A 24,194-nucleotide genomic window follows, 5' to 3' on the forward strand; every position below is an offset into this window, starting at 1 on the left:
CGACAACCTCCCGAGAATATCCTTCTCCACAAAAACATCTCTCGAAAAATCCGTTTGAAATCGGTATTAAAAAACTATAAGTCTTCACAGGCTTGTGGCAATTGAATAATCAGCGTATGCACCACAAACATATGAGAGGTGTAACAAAGGCCTAATGTAAGAAGAAGAAAAAGATAAATTGCGTAAATAAATTCGAGGATACACATAATGTTTGTATAAAACTCTAATGAGATTACTTTAAGACTCGCGAACGGTCGAATCGCACATTTTATTATAAAACATATAAATATTATCACAAGAGTATAAAACAAAAACTGTACGTCTTACGACAATTTTTTCAATCTCCGATATACTATCAATATCACAACGGCGCGGTCGTTTCGATTTGCTCCTTTTTTTCGCTTCAATCTCGCACATAATTATTCTCCTTCTCGGCAAAATTGCTGATACTATGTCGCTTAATTTTGGAAACCTGCGCATAAATGTAAAAGATTGATCCGATAATTCGTACGAAACACGTTACACACGTACCAAGTTAAATGGTTTAACTTTCGGTGTGATTCTATTAGTTTCCTTCAGCGGACTCTGCTGTATTGTCTTTCCGACATTCTTCTTTTCACTCGCAGGGGAGTACCGCTGAAAACTGATTAAGCTCTTGTTTAAGCGCTGCGGCGACAGATTATTCGTATTGAGCGAATAACGCCTCGGTGGCGTCAGGAACCTCGGAGTACCATCCGTTTGCTGACGCGTAGGTGTTGTACATTTCTTCGGCGTTGGCAGCTTAGACATTCTGAAACATAAATCTATTTTTTACATCTTATCTTTCCATCTTTTTTACATTTTTCCATCTTTTTTTACTTTTTAAATAAATGATAAATTAAAGAAGTAATTATTGTTTTAAATCGGCTTCTTCCTTTTGTTTTTGATAAATAATGAACTAAAGAACTGATTATTTTAAATCGATTTGCTCTCACCTTTTAGGACTGTTCTTCCGTTCATCGCTGTTTAACATGTTTACATGCGTAGTCACCGGCGAAATATCGCAGGAAAGATTACGCTTTTTATTAACAGATATCAACGATACACTCTTGCTGTTTTGACCATCTGGTGTTGACGAGGCTATCGGTTTGGATTTTGAGGGTTTTTTGGGCATGTAATAATTATCCGTCGAATTTGGGGTGCTGCTGATTATTTTATTACCCAATGGAATAACTTTGTTGGATTTTGGTGGCGTAGTGATTTGAGATGGCGCCTGTCTCCCAAATGATGCTATATTGTTGTAGAAATGAGCAAATTATATTATCACTTAATAAAACATTAATGCTTAGTTGCTAGTTATAATAAAAAATATCAATTTTTGTATTTTAATTTAATAATTAATTCTATTTAATAGCATTCGAGAATATTATCAATTAACCAAGTTTCTTCGAATTATTTCAACAGGTTTAAAAGAGGGAGAGCTACCTCTTCTTTTCTGTATATTATCTAGAGAATGCACTGCTTTCATAGGACCTCTTTTATTAACTACGATTAATTCTGATCTCTTTTTCAATTTGTTTTTAACGTCGCTTATAGCAATGGATTTCTCCTTTCCGCTATCAGATTTTGCTGAAATATATTTTAACATGTAATTCAATTCGATTTTCTATACAGGATGATAATTAAGTACTTTAAAAAATTTTAAAGGGTAATTCCTCACATTATAAATCAAGACGAAAATTTTATGATCATATGTTTTAAATATACAAAGTGCCAAAATTGAAACTTTGTATATGTTTAAAGTTTTACCAAAATAATACACTAAAGTGGTTTTTGAAATTTTTGGAAAAAATATTTCTTTCAACTTTGACATCCTGTGTATCTTTATAAAATAGTAAGCCATTTCGAGTCATACAATTATATGAAATTTTCGTCTTGATTTAGTGTGAGGAATCATCCCTTAAAATTTTTTAGAGTACTTAACCCTCATCCTATATCACAAATATATATTATTTACATTTCAAAATGTAATTCAATAATTTATATATCTGAATGATCATGTCATAACAATGCGCAAAATATATAATATAAATTACCCTTTCTTGAATTGTATGCTTCTGGCATAAGTTTTTTATTCGATAAATTGTTAATAAATCCGGGATCGCTTGAAAAACGTTTCTGAGTTTTTTCAGATGTATCCTTACGTCTGCAAATTTGCGTGTTCTTGGGCGACGACTCAGTTGCGGATATACTTCTTCTATTTATCTTCTCAAGTAGCAAAAATACAATAATGCATAAGATAATTAAAATTTTATCGTAGAAGATAAAATAAATATTTACTCACTTTAGAATTTGATTCCAAGCTTCTATGCGCCACTTTTGTCGAACATGCAGACGAATGCACATTACGACCAGATTCTTGACGATTTCGTACAGGCGTAGTCTGTTGAATATTCTGCTTTTCAATGTAATTCGCTTGTATTTCATTTTCAGTGCTGTTTAATGCGGTATTTAACGCTCTTCCTATATTTTTAAGTAACTTTATTGTCATAGTATCTTCAGCCTGACCACTCAATAATTTTTTAAGGTTTATCAACAGTTCTATCGCTACCTTTTTATCCACTTGATTATCTTTTTCTTTATATTTACTGTGTTCTGATAAGTTAGATGTACTCATACAATCTTCGCTATTATCTTTACAGGATAAAGACATATTTGATGATTTCTCAATGCTGACAATATCTTGTGATATATCTTTCAATGTATTTATGTCTGGCAATGATTTTTCATCACTACAAAGCTTTTCTGAAAATAATATTTTACCATCTTCTTTTTCTTCGCCTGTGCTTGATTTATTAAATCTTTCGATGCTTTCTGAAGATATTTTCAGAGAACTTTGTGATTTATTTGACGTATTGAAACAAGTTACTAATAATTCTGTATTATTTTTATAATTAATATCCAAAATATTTTCAAGATCATCGAGTAATTCTTTAGCTTTCGGATTATTTTCTTTAACTAATTTTCTAAGATTCGACAATAACGAAGTTATGTTTTGTTTTACAACAGAACTATCGGTAAATGGTGATTCCATTTCTTTAAATATATTCTCTTCCGCGCTATCGATACTTGCAGGAGATTGCTTTGTATCACTGCTTTTAATGTATTTTAAATTTCCTTCCGGCGACATAGGTAAATCAATTAAATCATTTACCACAGGTTCATCCTCAAATGCCGGTAGTAATTCTGAGATCCACAGAGTATTATTTGAAATAAAATCATCCTCTATATTAGCTGGTAAAAAAAAAGAACATAAAAGAAGAACTGCTAAGAACTTAAATTAATTGCGAGTGTTATAATAAATAGATCAAATACTTACATCCAGAATCAGTTTTCGATGTCAATTCCTCAAAAGTCTTTGCAAGTACCTTGGCTTCTTTTAGTATTGACTTATCGACTTTACTTGTATTCTGTAATCAATTTTTATGTTCTGCTTCAATATCAAATAATTTAGAAATAAATTATTTTTGTGAAACTATTCATTTAGGTTTAAATGTTGAGATACTAAATGATAAATACAAATTTAAACATTTTTTATAAAATAAATCTAAATGCTATACAAAATGTAATTATATTAAATATCTTACAGTGAATACAGAGTCCGAAGAACAAGTAGAAGATGAGCTTTTGTTAAATTCTTTATTTTGTTCTGGAACAAATACATCGACATCAATTAATTTATTCGCAATTCGTTTGATATTTTCCTCTTTCGAGTCTTCCTCCGTTATGCTCGAGATATTGGTTGTATTATTCATAATGCATTTCAATTTGTTAAATCTTTCCGTCAAATCCGATAAATCGTACTGCTTCAGCTTCATTTCCATAGAACTTTCAGTTGTAGTCATCTTATCCTGACCCATTTTCAATGAGCTGTTATCCAAGAAAGCGTGATTCATAGGATCATTCGAAAGTATTGACGATGATAATGAAGCAGAAGTCAATTTTGTTATAGACGAAATATTTGATAAACTGGATAACACAGATTGCTCGCTTCTACTCTCCATGAAGCCTCTGTCCAGGAAGGATGACATAGTGCTGTTGTCACTCTGCAAGACTTTCCTCTGGTCTTCTGTTACGGATTGTGATCTTCTATTTTGATACAGTAATTCTGTTGGTGATTTTCCAGATCCCTGTGATAACGAACGCTGAGTATCTGACAGTTTTAAATGTTTGACATTTGAAGGGAAGACAGATTCTTCGAATGCCATATCTTTCTCTAGAAAAAGTGACATCTTGTCAGTCTCCTTGGACTTAGGAAATCCTTCCAGCAGCGTGTCATTCATCGTAGACTGATTCAAGATAGACAACTCAAGTGAGTCTGAAGCAACAACAGATATCTTATGTTCCTGCTTAGAGAGAGACATACTATCTACTGTATTGCTGTCACAAACGTCAGCATTTCTCGCATTGATATCAACGCTTCTCATCTTGATCTTTGCTTCCTTCTTGTCTTCATTGAACAAGCCAAACCTGGTTTTGAACAACGACTCGTCGAGCATACCCAATGTCTTATTCATCGTTTTAAAGTATCTCTTTTTCCTCGGTGTAAAGTCGTCTGTAAAGTCCACGGATTGTGCGTTCCTCAAACTCTTAGATCTTAAGGCTCGTTGTAACATCACCTCGAAGGGATCACCTTTCTTGCTGACGTACTCGACAGTTTCGTGCAATACTTGGTCGAATGGATTGTTGTCATCACTCTCACACTTCTCCATCACCGATTCCAAACTTGTTCCATCGTCGCACTCGATACTCTTCGGCGTCGGGATCAACGGCGACGCCAACTTTGCCAGTTTTAGCGCTCCCCTCACGTCCGGACTGTTTAGGTCTATCAAATCGCACATCCTGATCTCGAGCCTCTGCCCCGTCGACAATTGAGAAGATCTACCAGTGTTTATGGTTTCTCACGGTCGCTAATAAAAAGAGAAAAAAAAAACAAAAGGAAAGTAGATATGTGTTATTTTGACAAACCTAGTGAATCGTTTCCAACTGCAGAATCAATAGACTAGTTACCTTGCTTCGTACCTTGGTTTGATGAATTCTACGAACATTACAATCCACAGATTCTCCGAGATATATGATACACGCGATTTACGGTTACTTTTAAATCCGCGCGAAGGACAATGTTCTCTGTAATGTTTCACTCGATTTATTTATTTATGTTGTGCATGTACATACGAACGCATACAATCCGCACACTCTTCGAGGTCGCGATACACGCGGTTTACGGTTACTTTTAAATCCACGCAGCGGAACCGTCGAGCGCCCTCTGTCCAGTTGGCCGGAAGAGGCACAGGTGTCGGCGGGATCAGTCCTTTGGTTCAAAAATGTTCGATGGCCGCAACAAGAAATAAGAAAAATCATTAAATTCATATTTTGAACTTATATAATTTGTGACGAAACTTTATTTTCGTAATTCTCCGTACATATGTACGCAATACGCAAGAAAATTTAAGAAATCACACGTAAATAAACTATGTATTGAATATTATATAATGATAAATGAATATTATATAATAATAAACTATATATTGAATATAATATACATATAAAAACATGTAAAACATATGTATAGAAATGATTAATTTTATGAATAGAATTTTATATATATATAAAAGTGTGATAATTGAATTTATAACGTAACATATGAAATTTTATCCTGAATTTCAAGAATTATCAATCATATATCCAGTCGACATCAACTAAAAATAATATAAATATATAATTTTATCTTTTAACAATATAAATATATTGGTATCTAGTATATGCGTTGTTATTCCAAATTAAGAGTATAATCACTAAAATAATATTTTTGTAATATAATTCATAATAATCATAACAATAACGACAATATCTGCGTTCAACGAACTCAACAGTTGAGTGAGCGCTCGCTGCTATTCTTCCAGATCCAAAATGCTAATTGGATTTAAAAGAATACACCAATAACAGCGAGCGCTCACTGTTGAGTTCGCTAAACGCAAACAATAACACATGATATTACATAACAGTTACAATGTTTAGTGTGAATTATATCATAAATGTTATTTTTAGATGATATCCACTGAGTGGATTGTGTAGACAATTCATTATTGGAACATTTCATTATTGGAACTATAAGTATCTCTTTTATTGAAAAACATTCCTGGATCTTCAACAATACTTTATCAATGATTATTTATCTAATCACATAATCGTTATATTTAAAGTATAAATCCAAATATAATTATAAAATCTCATTGAATAAAAAAAGGAATGCTTGATAAAACTTTATTTCGCAGGCTCGTGTATCTCATATTTTTTTCATTTTTTTTTTAAATATAATTTATTTTATAAAAATTAAGTACACAAAAAATGGTAGCATACATGTACAGAAATATATAAATAATCATTATTTTTTTCGTAATCATTATCTTCAGGCAAGATATAAGGCACATATATTCATTCATATCGCTTGAATACTATCCTAATATTTACAATGTATATTTTCACTAGCTTCATTGTGTTAATTCACAGATTGTGAATTGCAATATTTTCGTAAGCCAAATGCTTAAACAATTTATTAGAAAAGTTTGTACACTCGTATTTACAATTTTTGTCTTTTGCTGCCATACGCTAATATTAATTATCAAAATATAATTTTATCATATTCTTTTCCTGCTCACCATATATTATAACGTTTTTTCTCAAAATAACGTTTTATATACATATACAATTTTGATAACAAATCACCGTCAGAGATATCATGACGTATAGTATTGCATTGGTCTTGACTTGATAACATATAGTAAATTATTTGATTTTTTTTTGCAGCTAGGAAAACACTTATAAAAATAACAGGCATACACACCAAGATAATGTTAACAATATATGACTCACAAAACCACATTACGTCTTAATTATTTTATAAAAAAGGATATTACTAGTAAGTCTCTATTCGTAAAATAACTATCTTATTTTCAACATTTGCGAATAGTTAATGTAACTACGTATCGTGTATCTTTAAGTTATGTACTTAAGATCCGGTTGCACCAATGCGTTATTTTAATTTTAGAGAGGCTTAAAATTCTCTTTGTTTCTATCTCTTTTCGTTTTAAAACGAGATAGAGAGAGTTTTAAGTTTCGCTTAAAACCAAAGTAATGTTAGTGCAACCGGTTCTTAGAAATACATAAACTTTTAGTACAAAATTTTAAAAAAATATAATTCGCTTGTGAAAGTATGTAAAGGGATAGAAACCACGAAAAAGGGATAAAAATTACTAAACAAAATTAGTTAACGCTCACTAGTTCACGACCATTAAGTAGATGTGTAACAGTTAAGTCAGTTACTTCGCAGGTACATTAATTTAATTTCACATCTACTTAACGGACAAGAGTATCAATAAAATTCTTACAAAAAGAAAGAGAAAGATAAAGAATATGTTATAGGATGCAGACAAATCATTTTTACTTTCTAACGATGCACTATAAAATGGGACTATTTCGTCTGAAATACTATCTTCGTATCGATAAACAGAAGACTTGAAAAGAAGTATCTGTTTATATATAATACTATATTCGATAATCATTACATTGAGTTATACTGAATATAAAAAATACATCACACTTGCCAAGAAATCTACGTCGCAGATCTTTTCCCATGCAAGTGCGTGAAATAAATCCCAATCTATAGTAGTACATTTGAGCATATCTACTTAAGACACCCTGTAAATGTCTTGCAACAGTCTCATCGTTGCGATAATAGCTGAACGTTAATACAGTCTATAAGTTATATTTTTCAATGAGATAACGTATCGACAAGCCCTTACGTTTCTTTCCGCGAAATAAAATTCATTAATATGTTCATGGATTCGATTAACGGTGTAAACGTCCGTCTTCGAGGATGCGGGTCAGGTCGGGTCGACTTCTTACCGTCTATAAAACAGAGATATAGCTGCAATTCATCATTCTCACAAACGTTGTTCGATAGGTAGCGGCCCTTGGCGTAGAGACGACGGCTCGCTATGTGACGTGACGTTCACGTCAGATCCAGCTGCGTCGCCGTTGTTATGGCCGTTGTTGCTGCCATTGTTGTTTTGGCCGTTTAGAAATGACGTCATTTCCATCGAAGACTGTTGTCCGCTCTGGATTTAGAAACATGCGTGTTCGTTCGCTTCTTTTTTCAGATCTAGAGCGTGTAAGTGGTAACGTGCGTGTGTCGCGTTCGGAAAAACAAAAGAAAAGCGGCTCCAGAGAGAGTGCAGAGAGCGAGTAGAATTAAAGAGCAGCGCGCGACCAATGCTAAAACTAGAAAAGACTAGTCTCCTTAATATATCGGGCAATTTAATGTCAGATTTACACTTATTAGACGAGAGCAGAAGTCAATGTTGATACTGAAAGAGCTTACTTAAAAGAAATGCAAAGCTAATTCAATTGTTAAAGCGGCAGAATTTTTATGTATGTACGTGTTTAACGTGTACTTTTCCGCGCTCGTCTAGAATCGTACTGACCTCCGGAAGGAAAGTAAATGACTGATTAAAGTTGAGCAACAAGTCGAGTATGTCGCACACAAAGCGAGCGCAGCTATAGAATTGAAAGCTTGAAAGCGAAATTCAATGCCTTCTCATTATCGATGGATCAATGCCAAATGACCGAATTCAGTTCCATTATTTTTCTTCCAGTGAAATAAAAGTGCAAATGTTGTTACTTACAAATACTGACCTTAGGCTGCATTATATCTTCGGATGTGTCGAGGCCGGCAAGCGGATTGGATGTAATGTTAATCTTGGAGTCTGTGACTCCACCGTTCATTACTCGTCCATTTGTTATTGGTTTACCTGCTTGTAAAAAAAAAAGAGTATATTATCTACGTTCAAGATTATGAAAAAATTCGTTTTATCAATTTTTTTTTCTTCAAAACACATACCTTCACTTTGCGATTCCTGACTTTGCTTATACTTGGCTCTTTTGTACAGGAATCTCGCTGCGAAAGCGAGAGCGACCAGAATGACTGATGCTCCAAATACTCCACCGATTATGGCGTGTATACTAACATTCTTGTTATTCTCGCTCGGTCTCAATTTATTTTCTGCCACGACTTGCTGAACTGGATGCTCAACAACGAGCTTTTCAGTTTTATGTCGTAATATTTGAGAAAATTCTGATGCCGCATTTACAGAGAAGCTTTGAATTTTGAATTCATATGGAGTATCGGGTAGTAAGTGAGAAATCGTCATGTTGGAAGCATCTTTTCCCTCGACAGTGGTTTTCAAATATTCACCGGCTGAAGTGGAAGCCCGATGATATATATAAAACCCGTCGATTTTTGCTGATCTGTTGGGATTCTGCCAAAGCAACAACATCTCATGTGGCCCTAACGCTTCAATTCTAGTCAATAGAGGTATTGGCATTTTAGTGCTCTCAATACCGGTATCCCTATGGAGATGAAAACGTACGGAATTCTTACTTAACTTGTTGTCGTTATTTGAATATACCGCAGCGATTCTAAATCGATAGGTATGTTCAGTCTGCAAGTCGGTCACTTCGAAGGACCGCACATGATTCGGTATCTCAGAGTTAGCAGTCATCCACTTCGTCTGTTTACCACTTATCTTCGAGCCTATTTCTCGATACTGAACTTTGAAAAATTGTATTGGCAGGCCCGTGTTCTTCGGTACTGTCCATCGCACCATAACGGAGATATCAGACAATCTCGTGATGATGGGCACATCGGGAGGATTCAACTCGATTTCTGCTGAAAGGAGGATAAATAATTTAATAGAGAGGAATCAATCTTTTGATTAAAATATAAAAAACAATAACAGAATTAAAATGTTATTGGAATGAAAATGTAAAAAAAAAGATTAAGAGTGTGATCACTTTTTTTCAATAATTATGTAATTCATAACAATAACAAGTTGAGTGAGAGTTCCGTACGTTTTCATCTTCATAAGGACACCAGTATTGAGAGCATTAATTTTCATAGTAGTTCTTTTTGCTTGTATGTTAAGGCCGTGTTTAAATATAAACTGTCAGTACAGTTCATGTTATATATATTATAAATTTTTAATACTGACAATGTCCGAACACGGTCAAACTAATTAGAGCTCGAAGTAGAATTACCCACCAAAGGCTATACCATTGAGTCAATGGTGGGCGGTAAGCGTAAGGGAAGGCATCGTTCGGAGGAAAAATGATAAAAACAACTAGCTTGCTCGCGCTGCTGCCTTTGGAGGCTCGCGAGCTCTGATCAGGGGCTCCGCCTTCCGGACCCCTACGCAAAAAAGTACGATCTTCTTGCTTTATATATGCATATTTAATATATCAATCTGGATGCTATCTGTATAATACGGAGATTGTATTCATTATATTCACAATTAAAAAAAAAAAATTAGATATAAAAAATAACATCGAAAATAAAATTGATAATTGAAATTGCGCTATAATTTTTAAATTTTTTCAATTTGTTTATGTAATTATGTATTCAATTAAAAATCTCGATCCAAAACGTTAAAATTAATCATCAAATAAAGCCATACTATGTTAAAATTAATCACATAAAAAACGCAGTTAAAAACAAAAATTATTTATGAAGAGACTTACTTAATCGATGATATCTCAGCCAAACGTTTGATAAAATGATAACAAAATATACGAAACGATAACATAAAACAGATAATTACCTCCGTCTCCCTTTTTCTTTGCTTCTTTATTTTTGTTACGTCTACCACCGCCCCTAGTATGCTTATGTCTTGACACAGTCCCGTAGTTCGGCTTCGATTCGGCCTTGCCGCCGACAATATGCTCTTTTGGTTGAACTTGCAACAGGTTGTATCCCGAATGCGATCCGTAGTCGTTGCTGGCGACGCACTGAACGATCCCGGCGTGCTTCTTCTCAACCTCAGATATAAGAAGAGTGGAGGCTGTCATCTCCTGTGTCTTACTAGGCATCAAAGACTCTCCGTTGATAAGCCATTCGACGGTTGGTTGCGGCTCGCCTGTTACGTTACACGAGAGCTGCAATTTTCCGCCTTCATGGAATTTGCACGCGCTTGGTTGCTTCGTGACCCTCGGTGGTTCCACCACTCTTAAAATGATCGCCGATTTTATCTGTCGGACATCGTGGCTCCACACACAATCATATTCCCCGCGATCGGACGGTTGAACATGGACCAATGTCAAACCGAAGGACGATTTCACGGACTTTGATGGTAAAGAACCGCCTAGGCGACTCCAGGTAACGTGTGGCACAGGATAACCAGCGCCGAAACACTCCAGCGTTACATTTTTACCACGCGTAATTATATATTCTGTTTGCGGTAGCTTGGTAAGATACGGCGGTTGGAAAGTCAAGTTCGCGTGTACCGTCAAGATAGTCTTATGATTGCTCGTCAATGTTACCGTCGTTATGTAATTATTAACGCTACAGTAGTATGATCCACTGTCCGCCAATCTGACATCCTTGATGACCATAGTTTTGCCATTCACTAGATTCGCGTCCTTGATGAGCATGTCGTTTTTGTAAAATTGTACTATGGCTTCTGGTTCGGAATATGGTACAGGACATGTAATAGGCACGGTGTTACCCTGCATTACCTCGATGTAGATATCATTTTTATCGGAGAACTCCTGTATCGTCGCGAGTGTTAGTCTCGCTGGATCCGACACTAATCCACTGCTACCTGCGAAGAAATTAAAAAAAGTATATACAAATCTCTTGATATAGAAACCAAGATCTCTCTCGTAAATAACACAATCTTGATACTTGTGTTAAATAAAACAAAGTAGTTAAATAAAATAAGACAGAAAACTTTTAAGGCTTCCACAAAAATTTTCTATATAGGAGCTACGCGTTTTGCGGCTTATCTCCCTGTTCAAATCTATTATCAGAATGCCGATGTTTCATAAACATTGTAGTTCACTTTATCAGGACGAAGAGCAGCCTAAGAGTATTTGCAGCAAAACGCATAACTTCTGCGGATAAAAAATAGATTAGAATTACAGATTAAATAAAATATGTAAGCTACTAATTTTTAGGGTGGCTCACCGAAGAACGCAATGCAACGGTAATCTCCGGCCTTCGATACGTTGTCAAAGGAGACAATGAGCCGAGACGTTTTGCCACCAGTATTGCTGTAGGTATCAGACGATAGTGTCCATTTGTTGGAACCCAGAGGCCTGTGATGCCAAGCGAAACGCTCCGCGGGGATGTTGAGACTACACTCAAAGTTCACGTCATCATATAACGGAACTGCTAGAGGTTGAGGGTGTCGAGTAAAGGACATATTCATCTCAGGAATCTTGTCGTTCTCTGTTATTAAAAGCATCATTATTATCCTCCTTCACATGGTGCTCGGAGTATATTTACGTAACACCGTTCTAAGAAACTTACCGCATGTATATGCGATCGGACTGTAAAGCAGAATAACGATGACACATAAATAGGAGATAGATGTCATCTTGACACATTCTGCAAGCACGAAAGAAGACAGTGCCATTACGTTAACAGGCATTTGGCGTTATGCTAGTTATTTTTCCGGTCCTTCGTTCACGGGAAAGCAAATATGCGGCTCGCGCAGAGATGTCGGCAAAGATCTACTAAAATTAATACCGAGCAAGCACACCGTTTAAGTTTAGAACACCCGAGTTCACCAGAAAATAGAACGTATTTTTCATCCTAGAGGCACGAAATGATAATTTATCTTATAGTAGTTATATGTTTTAAGTCCTAAATACGGCAACAGCAATAACGACAGAAATAACGAAACAGAGGAAACCAACATTCAGAAATGCATATGTTAATGCATACAGGAACACAGAATAGGGCAATGATAATTTATGGCGAGGTGAAATTCTGTATCTATCTTATAGCTTATCATTCAGATTTTTCATTTTGTTTATATAGATATGCTATACTCTTGAAGCAGATGAGAAAGTATGCTACATTCTATATGCGATCAGATTGATTGCAGGCCTTTTATTTCTTTTGCGGCATTGCGCAACGAGACGCGACAGTTATATATCGCTTATTTCTGTACTCTATTCCTATCGCTGTTACCTCGCGTTGCGTCTAAAGCTTTGTGTCTAACATTGTTAAATCTATGGAGTCAAATCTAATGTTAGTCATCATTGCTCCTACTAAATATATGTTATTTTTTATTGTTATTTTTTATCAAAACGATAATTAAATTTGGCACTATATCGTAACACTATATCATCAAACTGTATAGTGTCAAATATAATCATTGTTTTACTATAAAAAAACGATAAAATTGAATAAGAGCAATGGCAATTCACATTGAGTTGCACTTATAGATTTAACAATGTACAATACAATAAAATACACATGTGTTTATCATTCTGAAGTTAGAAAAGCGCATAATAATTGTCTACAAAAATATAGCATACATAAGAACATACTGTTTCAATTGTAAAATATTTTCTCGTTGCAATATTTATAATCCTTATAATGTAATAATTAAAAAAAAATTATTATTGATAAACTTTAAAAGGGAAAGAAGAAAAAAAGAAAATAAATTCAGCGATTGAAAAAACCAGCAAAAGAACGATCTTTAAGCGAATCATAACGATGAATGATATCGAGCAATGAAATGTAACGAGTTTTTATTTGCATGTAATGATAATGAGAAAAAGGGAGTCGGTGGTGAGGCTGGATGACGCGTGGCTGTCTAGAAAATATCCATATACGGCGTCGAAAGCTGCCGTTCATTGCGCGAACCGTTTTACACCCACATGCCCTCTCGCGCGAGGCCATCAGAAAAGCATACACTCGCGCGCAACACGCCCGCGATGGTGAAGAGCGACGGTAATAATTCTTTTTCGTCAAGCTATATAGCGCTACGACATGCCGCTATGCACGTAGGTATATCCATTCACATCACGGATCGCGACGTCGTACTACGCACCCACACGCTTGTCTTAATGTATCTGAAACTATCGTGTCGACTTTTCCCAATGGTGGAAAAATCTGGTGAACGAGAATGCGCTTCGATTCTGGAAATGATATTAAGTTGTTTGATAAACGAAGGATATCTTTCTCGAATCCGTGATTAAAATGCACAATGACTATTACTTAATTGATATAGTCTTTTTCATTTTTTCATCAGCACTAGTATAATACTAAATAGAACAAGTGATTAATATGTAATTGACGTGTCTCTTTGATTCAATTTAATAGAAGACTTCAGAAATAAAATACTGTATTGTAATTTTGAATATTTCATTAATTAAATAGCTATCTGGCGCGCGTGAGAACAGAAATTGGCGCCAATTGAGAAAAAATTATTAATGTATTAATTTCATTTAGAAATTCTTTTTTAGTCTGTTATTAAAATAATAAAATAAAAACTAGTAAAAATATGGTAATTAAAGAGCTTTGAGTATTCATTTCTAGCGTTATATAACGTAACTTTATGAAAATTTTTAAATTGTACACAATGTCTCCTCGTCCCTTTTGCTTGTACTTCAATACGTAGGAAGAGAAATCAGATAAAATAAAGTGAACGAATGAGGGAGAAGGAAATAAAGCAGGATTACGAGAAATTTAAGTATACCTCAAATCTCAAATTTATCATTTCGAATGAGTATAAACTTGAGAAAGAAAAACAGAGAAAGATAGAAAGATAGGAGAAAAAAGGGAATAATGAGAGAAGAAAGGAGAAGAGAGAAAGAAGACAATTTGAGTGTATGCTGGTAGATTATCGACGCGACAGCAGCCCGCTGTGTTTTATGTACGAGAGAAACTCTTAACTTCTGGTTAAATGGTAGCATAAATGGTGATGGTATGTAACAGGTGAGAAGGGCCCGCAAAGAGGCTGGTTTCCGATGTTACCTCTCATAAAAATAAAGAAGCCGAATTCCAAAGCAGTGGTTGTCCACTCTGCGCCTCTCTTGGCATGTATATATGACGTACCAATGCGAGAACGCGTGCACGCACAACCGATGAGTTTGCACGCGCAATCTGCGGGATTCGTAATTGCACCTAATCCGTCCGATGCGCGCCTTCGTATTAACGATGACTTAATCGTCGCGGTGCGTTGAACAGACTGGCAGTGTGTCGCGTACGCTGCAAATTTACGAAGCGTAACAGAGAAGAAAAAATATTACAGTACAGAGATGTATTTAGAAAAAGAAAAAAAGTTGCAGACAATGATTGCGTTTAACAGAAAAAAAAAGTTTAATAAGCACTTTGTACTTATTGGATTATATTTTTAGATCTAGAGGAGTTCTATCTTAATTTAGATCTAAAAGTATAATCCAATCAATGCAAAGCGCTCATTAAGTCGCTTTTTCTACTGAATACAGCTATTAGTTAGCAATTAAAATACGTTACTAGTAAATGTATTCCTCAAATATCGAATGCTTAATCTCGGATATCATAAGTAACGGAAATTCATAAGTAACGTGAAAATTTTTTTACGTAAGTCTTCAATCAACACGAGTCAAATTACCTGTTATATCATGAACATTCAATTCGATTTATGGAAGCATAGAGAAGCGAGAAGAGATGATCGAGGCTCGTCGATCAAAAATAATTCTTTGTGAGAACCGCCAAAAAATCTGACACTTCGAGAGATCTTCCTGAAAATGCTCTGATCCTCACGACGGACTCCTTCCTATTCTACACGGAATGCCGTGGTTGTGCCATAAATGACTATCCGTGTCATTAGTATTCCAGTGAAGGACCGTCTCTCGCGGTGCGTTTATGGGATCGTGGATCGGGGATCGCGATCACGACGGCGGCAAGGACGAGTTCTCTGCCTCGTTAACAAGTGAGGAGCAGCTCTGTGAAAGTGAGAAAGGGAATTTGGAGCAAGTGAGGAAATGCATTAGTTTACCACTGCATTAGATTACCATTTAAGGGATGTAAAAGTAATTCACGTTTCTCCAAGATTTCTGAAGAAATTGATAGAACTTCTAGCTCGTGCCGGTTCAGGCAGATCGTATCTCGTATAGCACTTCCATAACACTCGTGGATCTTTCGGTTCAACAATCCGATCGAAAAGTGTTGACTTTGCATTTTTATCTGAACGATGCGTGATCGAGCGAGAGAACGAGTTTGCGATAAAGTTGACGAATCCGAATTTCGTCTCCACGCCCCTCATTTGTCTCGCAGTGTACTTAATGGAATCGAAGGAAGGCGGCGAGAATCGCCGTCGAAAACAGGTGAGATTAATAAGAATAAAAAGAAAGGACGCCGAGGGATGTTTTCGAGCGAATGCTGGACGTTGGCGGAGCCAGATGATAACGAATGAGAGGTCTTCCTTTCAGTTACTCTCCTTCGTGATATCTTGATTCCCCTTCGCCCTACGACGTCTGAATACACTTGTTTCGTCGGATCTCTTTTACACACTTTCTATCTACGTTTCCTCTGCACCTGTTTCTTTCTTTTTTCCCTTCCTTCTTTCTTCACTCTCCCGAGTCTACGCGCAAATCTTGCTCCAAGCTCAGAGATGCTACAAAAGCAAACCGCTTAAGAAAGATGGATTTGAAATCCTTCTTCATGTATGTGTGAATTAAATTTCGCGATTAAATCGTCATTCCTTCCCTTCTTGTTCTCTTCCGTATTACATTTCTAGAATGTGTGAAGAGATCCAAGATTTAGGGTAATATTCATTAGCCCGGATTTACAATAGATTTTTAAGGATTGGACGAATCAATCAATTAATTATTCTCTTCGCATTCGACTGTAATTGGTGAATTTCTTAAGCTTGAAACTTAAAATATTCATTGTAGATCCAGATTTATCCATTCTAATTTTAAGTAATTTAATTTCTTAGATACTAATATAAAGATACTAATACAGCTCTGATTGGTTTATGATATCTTAAAACTGTACTTAAGACAATCTCAAATATAAGAATCGAATACCGATCTCAAACCCGATTTCACTAATGTAAAATTATATGTATAATTATATGTAATCTCATATGTAAGTTCAATTTACTCTTTTATCTTTCTCTAATTGTCAGAATTTCTAATTTCAGCATTTCTAATTCTGAGAGTTAGAAAAAGATAAATAGCAAATTAAACCGAGATTGAAGTTAATCATCGAGTTTTACATTAGTGAAACTGGGTCTAATAGAAGGAGACTAAACAATACGTGCGAATGAAGTTAATTCGACGCGGAAGAAAACATTCTCAGGGCCCGTCTCTCTCAACCGTATCTCTTCCACATTTCTCTTCGCTTCTTTTCTCCTTCTCCCTCCGAGGTTGCGCACCTCGTCTCGCATGTAGACAGTGCAAATAGAACGAGCGTGTGTACCCACTCTAAATACCGAGAGCGTAATGCAATGCGGACGGGAAGATCCGGATCTGGTGTCCGGGCTGTATAATTCTCTCCCGTGGAAACGGAAATCTCCGAGCATGGTGATCCGGTGCTCCCTTTCCGGACACGGAGCGACCAAAACGATCGGACGCGAGCGATTTCAAGCGGAGGACCGATCGGGTTCACGATCGCGCGATCGATGCGCACCAGGGTCGAGATCATCCGTCTGGAGAAAGAAAGAGAGAGAGAAAAAGGAAAGAGGGAGACGCAGAGAGAGAGAGAGAGAGAGAGAGAGAGAGAGAGAGAGAGAGAGAGAAGTGGCGTGCTTACCCTTTTTCTCAATCCGGCCGCACGCCGACCGAAGTCGACGCCGAAAGAGAGGATATCCTCGCGCCTCGCGCGTCGCTTGCCGACTCACGAGATGTAATTCGGGATGTAATGGGTGCACCACAGAGACGTGGCCGGTGCAGACCCGCGTGCTCCTTTGTAGAGTATTCCTCTTTCACGGGACGTTGCTTCCCTCGCGTGCGCGACAACCGATTCACCCTTGTCTATTTCATGTTCGCGCAGTTGGCGTGAATTCAACGGCTAAGGCAGCGAATGAGCGATCGAAAACGCGTCGGCAAAACTGAACGGGACGCGCTTGACAACGAGACCGAGACCACGCTTACCGCTCTTGGCGGCTGCTGCTTGGCGTTCACCGGCGGCGACACTGGAATGCAGACCGACAGGTTTTGAACCGCGGCGGCGGACTCCACTCGTGGTGGAGGGATGCCGCCGCACCGCGCCGACAGTGGCGTGGTGGTGGTAATAGTGACGACACGGCCAGCCGAGCCACAATCAGCCGCAATGCTGCGACTTGCGATTTGAACACTTCCAAAGCTTTCGGTACTTCTATGTTTGTTTTATGTGTTCTAACGAACGATGAAGACAGAACGATGATTGAAACATGATGCATCATTTATCCTTGTTGTTCATCGAATATTAAACAAGGATAAATGATGCATTATGCACATCATGCGTAAAACAAATACACCCTATATAAGTACTCAAAGCGCGTATTGATCGCAGCTGATACAGGATACATCGTTCCTCGTATAAGTTGTATCACGTTGTTCACTACACTTTTTGAATTTGAAATGAAACAGACATACGATTAGATGTTGAAGAGAAAAAAGAAAAGAAGTGAAAAAGTTCTTCAAACTTATGAACTTTCGGAGTCGCGCGGGGTTTCGCTGCACTTTCTACACCTCTTCGAAAGCAAGATAGAGATGTACCCGGCGTTCGCGAGAAGAAGAGAGAGATATAATTGAGTACAGTCGCCGTTTGAAAACTAGGACTTTTTTAGTCTTGTTCAGATTGATACTTGCTGTCACGTGACGCGGCGCGCGCGCTTGATTTGGCGACGTATGTGGATTTAGTAATAAATTAAAAATTAATAAAATTAATTTGCTGCAAAAATGCGAAAAAATTGATGTACATGAGATTGATGAAAAAATTACGTAATAAATTTATAGATATATGCGCAATTACATGCAATAATTGGAACAAAAGTTTTGTTTACTTTATATACATACACACACACACACACACACACACACACACACACACACACACACACACACACACACACACACGCACACACGCACACACGCACACACACACACACACACATACACACACGGTTTAATTTACACATATACATAGCAACATTTTTAGATTTGTTTAACAACATATGTGACGCGATCATTAACTTTGAATAGTTTGAAGTCAGGAACGAATCACGTTTTAGAATGTAATTTAAAATTTGAAAAGCCAAGTGAGGATGTAGAATATTTAAGAATTCGATAAAATACATATATAATTATGTATAAAATTGTTATACTGAAATCTCTTTTATTAAATAAAAAAATATTCTATTCATATTTTTTATTATCAGACATGACTGTGTGATTGAATTATGAAACTCATTTCAATTAATACTTCTCTGATATTAAATAAAAATTTGTTACTATTTAGGTATTTTTTTCCTTATATAATCGAAATTGCGAATATTTTTATTATGATATTAAAATATGACAACTTGAGTTAATTTGTTGATAAAAAAATATTTACCAATTATCAATATAATTTACCAATATAAATTATAATCATTCGCTTGCAATTATTTTTTCTTCCTTTCAACTTAAGCTTTTTTATTGTTCTAAGTTTTCAAAAAATGTAGAAAAATTCAGAGTTATATCTCTATTACATTACCAAACACACATTTTTAATAAAATGTTTTAGCAGGGAGACTCGAACTTGACCTTCTTTTATTTCAAAGAAATTTAAGAGTGAAATTTCGCTTGTATCAAAAAAGACTCATTGTCAAATTGCAAGCGCAGTTTATAATTTTTAATTTTTTTAAGTTTATAATTTTTATTCAACTTATTTTTTAATCTTTTTTTAGTTTTATAAATTAAAAAAAATATAAAAAGTAAATTAATTGAACCGAAATTAAAGTTAATCCACATTTAATAAAAATAGATATTAATATGAGTTTAAAGTTATAAAATCATCTTCTGTTGTAAGAATTAAACGATACATCTATATACATATATAAAATCATCAATATATATATATATATACGGCCTTGATCTTGAATATACTATTCGCAGAAAGTTCTTTTACTTTCACGATCGAGCTTATAATGTTATGACAACTAAAACTGCAATTAAATAAACAATCTGAATGCGATCTCATGTTAACTGGCAGATATGCGTTGCTCTCGGGATCGGTTATCGTCACTCTGTCCCTTCAACGAAACTAAATATGACACTTTTTATTTATTGTCGAGGAATGTCAGCTATACACTCATCCTCATCATCATTTCCCTCTCCAGTATATAAACGAATCCCGAAATTCTCGATCAAATTTCGAACGTATCTCAAGCAGAACAAGAAGTCATTATGATCAAAATGATGTCAAAATGATCACTCCGAAATGATCACTAAAAGTCATTTTTCAATCATTTCCGATTCATTTTAATGTCATTTTGACGTTATTGTGACTTGTTATTTTGTTTGGGATATCTTTAACTTTCGATTAGATTGTCCCGAATCTCAAATCATCACATAAATTCTCACGTGTGAATTTATGCTGACTTCGAATTATTATACGCTCCAACTGTCACTCGATACTGTTCTCCGATTACTCGACTTTTTTTATTTCTCTTCTTCTCTTTCTCTCGATTTGAAGGCTAACATCCAATGTCAATTAAGTAATAATGTCTCTATATTATCTCTAGTATAAAATGTAATAATAATATCTAATAATATTAGCGTAACATCGACGAATCGTTTGCATTTTCTTTTACAAATTTAAAGTAGTCGTCGAATCTTTTTTCTTTTCCTCTCTATTGTATCTAATTATCCGATTGTCTCATTCCAGCAAACGAGAATGGATTCAGATTTTCAGAAATATTGATTCACGAATGTTAAAATGAATGTTTTTCAATTCTGAATGCATTTTTATTCATTTATAGGAATTGTATGAAGCATATCTCTATATCTTTCAAACTAAAAATAATATTAGCTTTTTCTGTGCATTGTGAATACTGTTCAATTCAAAATTTTGAATAGGAAATGCAGTTTTTCGATCTAATTGCATCCAATTTAATCTAATTGAATCCAATTGAATCCCAAAAAAAGTTCGCTATTTAAAATACGCATTCGGATAGAAAAAAATTTTAATCCATTTTAATCCATTCTCGTTTGCTGGGATATTATGAGAAAATATAACTCAATACATATATAAAAAAATTACATATATACAAAGAATAGATTTTTTTATCATTGAAAAGAGTACAGTTGAGGCAGTGAAGACAACCCAGGACAATTATTACCTCCTCTTTTTCAACCATCTTGTAGAAGAGTAACATATCATTATAATCGCAAACGAGAATGGATTAAAATGGATTGAAATTTTTTTTATCCGAATGCGTATTTTAAATAGCGAATATTTTTTTTGGATTTAATTAGATTCAATTGAATTCAATTAGATTTAATTAGATGCAATTGGACTGAAAAACTACATTTCCTATTCAAAATTTTGAATTGAGTATTCGCAATGCACAGAAGAAGCTAATATTATTTTTAGATTGAAAGGCATAGAGATATGCTTTATGCAATTCCTACAAATGATTACAAATGCATTCAGAATCGAAAAGCATTCATTTTAACATTCGTGTATCAATATTTCTGAAAATCTGAATCTATTTCAATTCATTTCAATCCATTCTCGTTTGCTGGGTAGCATATCATTATAAGTCACAACTTCGTTATCATCGCAAATGTCGAAGTGGCGCAAGATGACGAATCATACCACACTGACAAGCTGTAGTGTATCTCATTACTGAATTATCATATTTATCTACTTCATTACATCGATAAAATATTATCAAAGACCTGGACAAATTTTCTTCACAGAAAAAACTCGATAGGGGCCTTTTCCTTGTAATGCTATAATTATCTTATTACCGGAAAATTATAATTTTTTTTCTCATACAGTTATATCATCTTTAATTTCGGTATCATTACTTATCTAATTTATCTAACTAGCCGCGCTGACATATCTACAGATCCTACAGTTGTCGACGTTAGTTTCGAGCTTCGCACTGTCGCGTCGCGACATCCAACGTTCTATTCCAAGCATTCCCAGATGTTGTCTTTCAGTTCGATTCACGACTATGGTTCGCGATCTGTGGTTCCGCATTCCGCTGCCACTGTGGTAAAGATCTGATGATTTCCGAGTTCGTCAACCATCTGTGACCGCTAGTGACAGCCTGTATCCGATTACGGAGTGACAGTGTCGGCGGCATAATCGCATAATCACCTGAGTTGTCTTAACGACGGCAGCAAAGAGAAAGTTCTGTCGTAACGTTCTGTCAATTACTTTACATCAGGTATGCAAGGAATTGATTGCTGATTTTTCTCAGCTGACTGTAATGATCGAGGATAAATATAGTCCAAGTAAACAGACTTTTGTCGCTCATTCGCCATAGAAAATGATACATTGAGTTAAATTAGAATCAAGATCGTTTTCTTATGGAAATCTCAAATTAATCTTCAGTTGACGTTACAGCGTTACTACCAGATGTCATGATGAAGAGATCGTTAATTCTCTGAGACATCGTAGATTGATCAAAGATGTCAGAGCCTACAGAGAATCAGATGGAACAGTGCGACATAGTCTTGCCAAGACAAGGTCTGTTATATCAGACAGATGCATTGAATTACATACTCTGTAAACCGAAGTTGATCCCGTTGAAATCAGTCACGTTGGAAAAACTTGAGAAGATGCAGAAAGATGCGGAGATCAAAGTTAAAGAGTCGCAAGAGGCAGAAGATAGTCTTAATGCAAGTGCATAAGCATTCAGCAGTATTTACAGACTTATAGAATTCATCGGATATCACTGTTGCACCAAATATTAAAGACAAGATGGTGCTCGGTGCTTTTCTGACGGAGATCATAGTGGCGTTCCTACTGGCTGGGACTCTACTCTTCAAATATGGAAATGTATTTCGGCATCATATTGCAGTCACTATTTCTGTATTGATAGCGTGGTACTTTTCTCTATTAATAATCTTCATATTACCATTGGATGTCTCTTCGGTAATTATCTGTTTAGCACATGATCTTATTCTAATTATTGAATACTTTCCATTTAGATTCAATTCGATAATAGATAAATATTGTTCTGCCTTTATTTATAAATACTTGGAAGGAATAAATTGATTTTATTTGGGTCGATTTTGTGTCTATTTTTTACTAAATGAAAAGTATCCATTTTTGATTATATATCTTTCTGTTTTACTTTATAGAAAAATAAAATAAATAAAAGAATATTTTCGTTTACAGACCGTATTCAGACAATGCGTAGAACAGAATATACACAACAGCACTAAAGATAACAATAACACAACCTCTGCACCATTTATCACATGTAAAGAACCTTGGCCTAATGTGCCAGAGAATGTATTTCCAAATCTATGGAGGATAGTTTACTGGACATCACAATGCCTGACATGGTTGATACTCCCATTGATGCAGTCTTACATAAAAGCAGGAGATTTTACCATACGCGGGAAGTTAAAATCCGCTTTAATAGATAACGCTATATACTATGGTAGTTACTTGTTTATATGTGGTATACTCTTGATCTATATTGCGCTAAAGCCTGGCTTAGATCTCGATGGGTGAGTTTCATTAAAGTGTTATAATATAAGTTGAAGTTATAATATAAGTTGAATATAAGTCTTAAAATGTTACTAATGCGTATAGAAATAAACAATTATGTTTACTATTTTATAGGCAAAAATTGAAAGCCATAGCGTCATCTGCGTCCAATACATGGGGTTTATTCTTGTTAGTCTTATTGCTCGGTTATGCTCTTGTAGAAGTACCTCGAGGATTATGGAACGCCAGCAAGCCTGGATATACTTTAAATTATAGCTATTTCAAGGTAGCGAAATTAAGTTTAGACAAGTGCGAAGCGGAAGAGACGGTGGACGACATTCTCGAGGTACAAAATAAAGATGTTAATATATTTATATTTGTAAGAATTGAAAAATACTATAATGAATAACAAATGCCATTTAGTCACTGCAGGTAGCAACAATATCCATTGGGCCTGGTCATCCATTCCATTGCAATCTGGAAACAATCTTTCAGAAGATACCCGCAGAATTGAAGGATAGAATGAACAGAAGACAATTGCCCGATGATACTCCAACGGATACACCTACTGAAAAAGCTCTAATTCGTCTGCATAGACAGGTTTATTAACAGTATATATGTATATATACGTATATATATATATATATAGTATATACATATAGAAATGCTGTACAATTTT

At 35.4% G+C, this 24,194-nt stretch overlaps 4 protein-coding genes across 10 annotated transcripts in view; 2 read left to right on the forward strand and 2 right to left on the reverse strand.

The window, feature by feature from the left end:
* Window positions 1-374: 374 nt before the first annotated feature.
* On the reverse strand, window positions 375-5,243 carry LOC108688006. Of its 3 annotated transcripts, none has more exons than XM_018194066.1 (9): window positions 5,062-5,243; window positions 3,627-4,949; window positions 3,359-3,449; window positions 2,324-3,273; window positions 2,076-2,247; window positions 1,465-1,608; window positions 975-1,269; window positions 532-790; window positions 375-472 (listed from the first exon to the last, which is right to left on the reverse strand). In XM_018194066.1, exons 2-9 carry the CDS (start codon window positions 4,878-4,880, stop codon window positions 404-406), a joined length of 3,234 nt encoding a protein of 1,077 aa, XP_018049555.1. In that variant the 5' UTR covers window positions 4,881-4,949; window positions 5,062-5,243; the 3' UTR covers window positions 375-403. The 3 variants fall into 3 exon arrangements, with proteins under 3 accessions (XP_018049555.1, XP_018049556.1, XP_018049554.1); XM_018194067.1 differs by having other exon boundaries at window positions 2,076-2,244; window positions 5,050-5,243; XM_018194065.1 differs by having other exon boundaries at window positions 5,050-5,243.
* A 2,498-nt stretch (window positions 5,244-7,741) lies between these two features.
* LOC108687998 (interference hedgehog-like) lies at window positions 7,742-18,029 on the reverse strand. 5 transcript variants are annotated; one of them, XM_018194052.1, is made up of 7 exons: window positions 17,630-18,029; window positions 12,404-12,481; window positions 12,059-12,322; window positions 10,695-11,693; window positions 8,939-9,766; window positions 8,734-8,849; window positions 7,742-8,156 (listed from the first exon to the last, which is right to left on the reverse strand). In XM_018194052.1, exons 2-7 carry the CDS (start codon window positions 12,468-12,470, stop codon window positions 7,983-7,985), a joined length of 2,448 nt encoding a protein of 815 aa, XP_018049541.1. In that variant the 5' UTR covers window positions 12,471-12,481; window positions 17,630-18,029; the 3' UTR covers window positions 7,742-7,982. The 5 variants fall into 5 exon arrangements, with proteins under 5 accessions (XP_018049541.1, XP_018049540.1, XP_018049539.1 ...); XM_018194051.1 differs by lacking the exon at window positions 17,630-18,029 and adding an exon at window positions 14,864-14,934 and having other exon boundaries at window positions 8,939-9,763; XM_018194050.1 differs by lacking the exon at window positions 17,630-18,029 and adding an exon at window positions 14,864-14,934.
* A 4,034-nt stretch (window positions 18,030-22,063) lies between these two features.
* Window positions 22,064-22,771, forward strand: LOC108687993 (BBSome-interacting protein 1). Its single transcript, XM_018194043.1, has 2 exons — window positions 22,064-22,241; window positions 22,421-22,771. The coding sequence occupies exon 2, from the start codon at window positions 22,486-22,488 to the stop codon at window positions 22,705-22,707; it is 222 nt and encodes a 73-aa protein (XP_018049532.1). The 5' UTR covers window positions 22,064-22,241; window positions 22,421-22,485; the 3' UTR covers window positions 22,708-22,771.
* The window catches only part of LOC108687992 (LMBR1 domain-containing protein 2 homolog), a 3,720-nt gene continuing 2,246 nt past the window's right edge, over window positions 22,721-24,194 (forward strand). Inside the window, exons 1-4 of the mRNA XM_018194042.1 lie at window positions 22,721-22,951; window positions 23,198-23,535; window positions 23,651-23,861; window positions 23,939-24,115. Coding sequence (XP_018049531.1) covers window positions 22,778-22,951; window positions 23,198-23,535; window positions 23,651-23,861; window positions 23,939-24,115 — 900 coding nt within the window. The 5' untranslated portion in view covers window positions 22,721-22,777. The remainder of the gene's footprint in view (window positions 22,952-23,197; window positions 23,536-23,650; window positions 23,862-23,938; window positions 24,116-24,194) is intronic.

This window comes from Atta colombica, unplaced genomic scaffold (assembly GCF_001594045.1).
Source record: "Atta colombica isolate Treedump-2 unplaced genomic scaffold, Acol1.0 scaffold224, whole genome shotgun sequence".
NCBI classification, from domain to species: domain Eukaryota; kingdom Metazoa; phylum Arthropoda; class Insecta; order Hymenoptera; family Formicidae; genus Atta; species Atta colombica.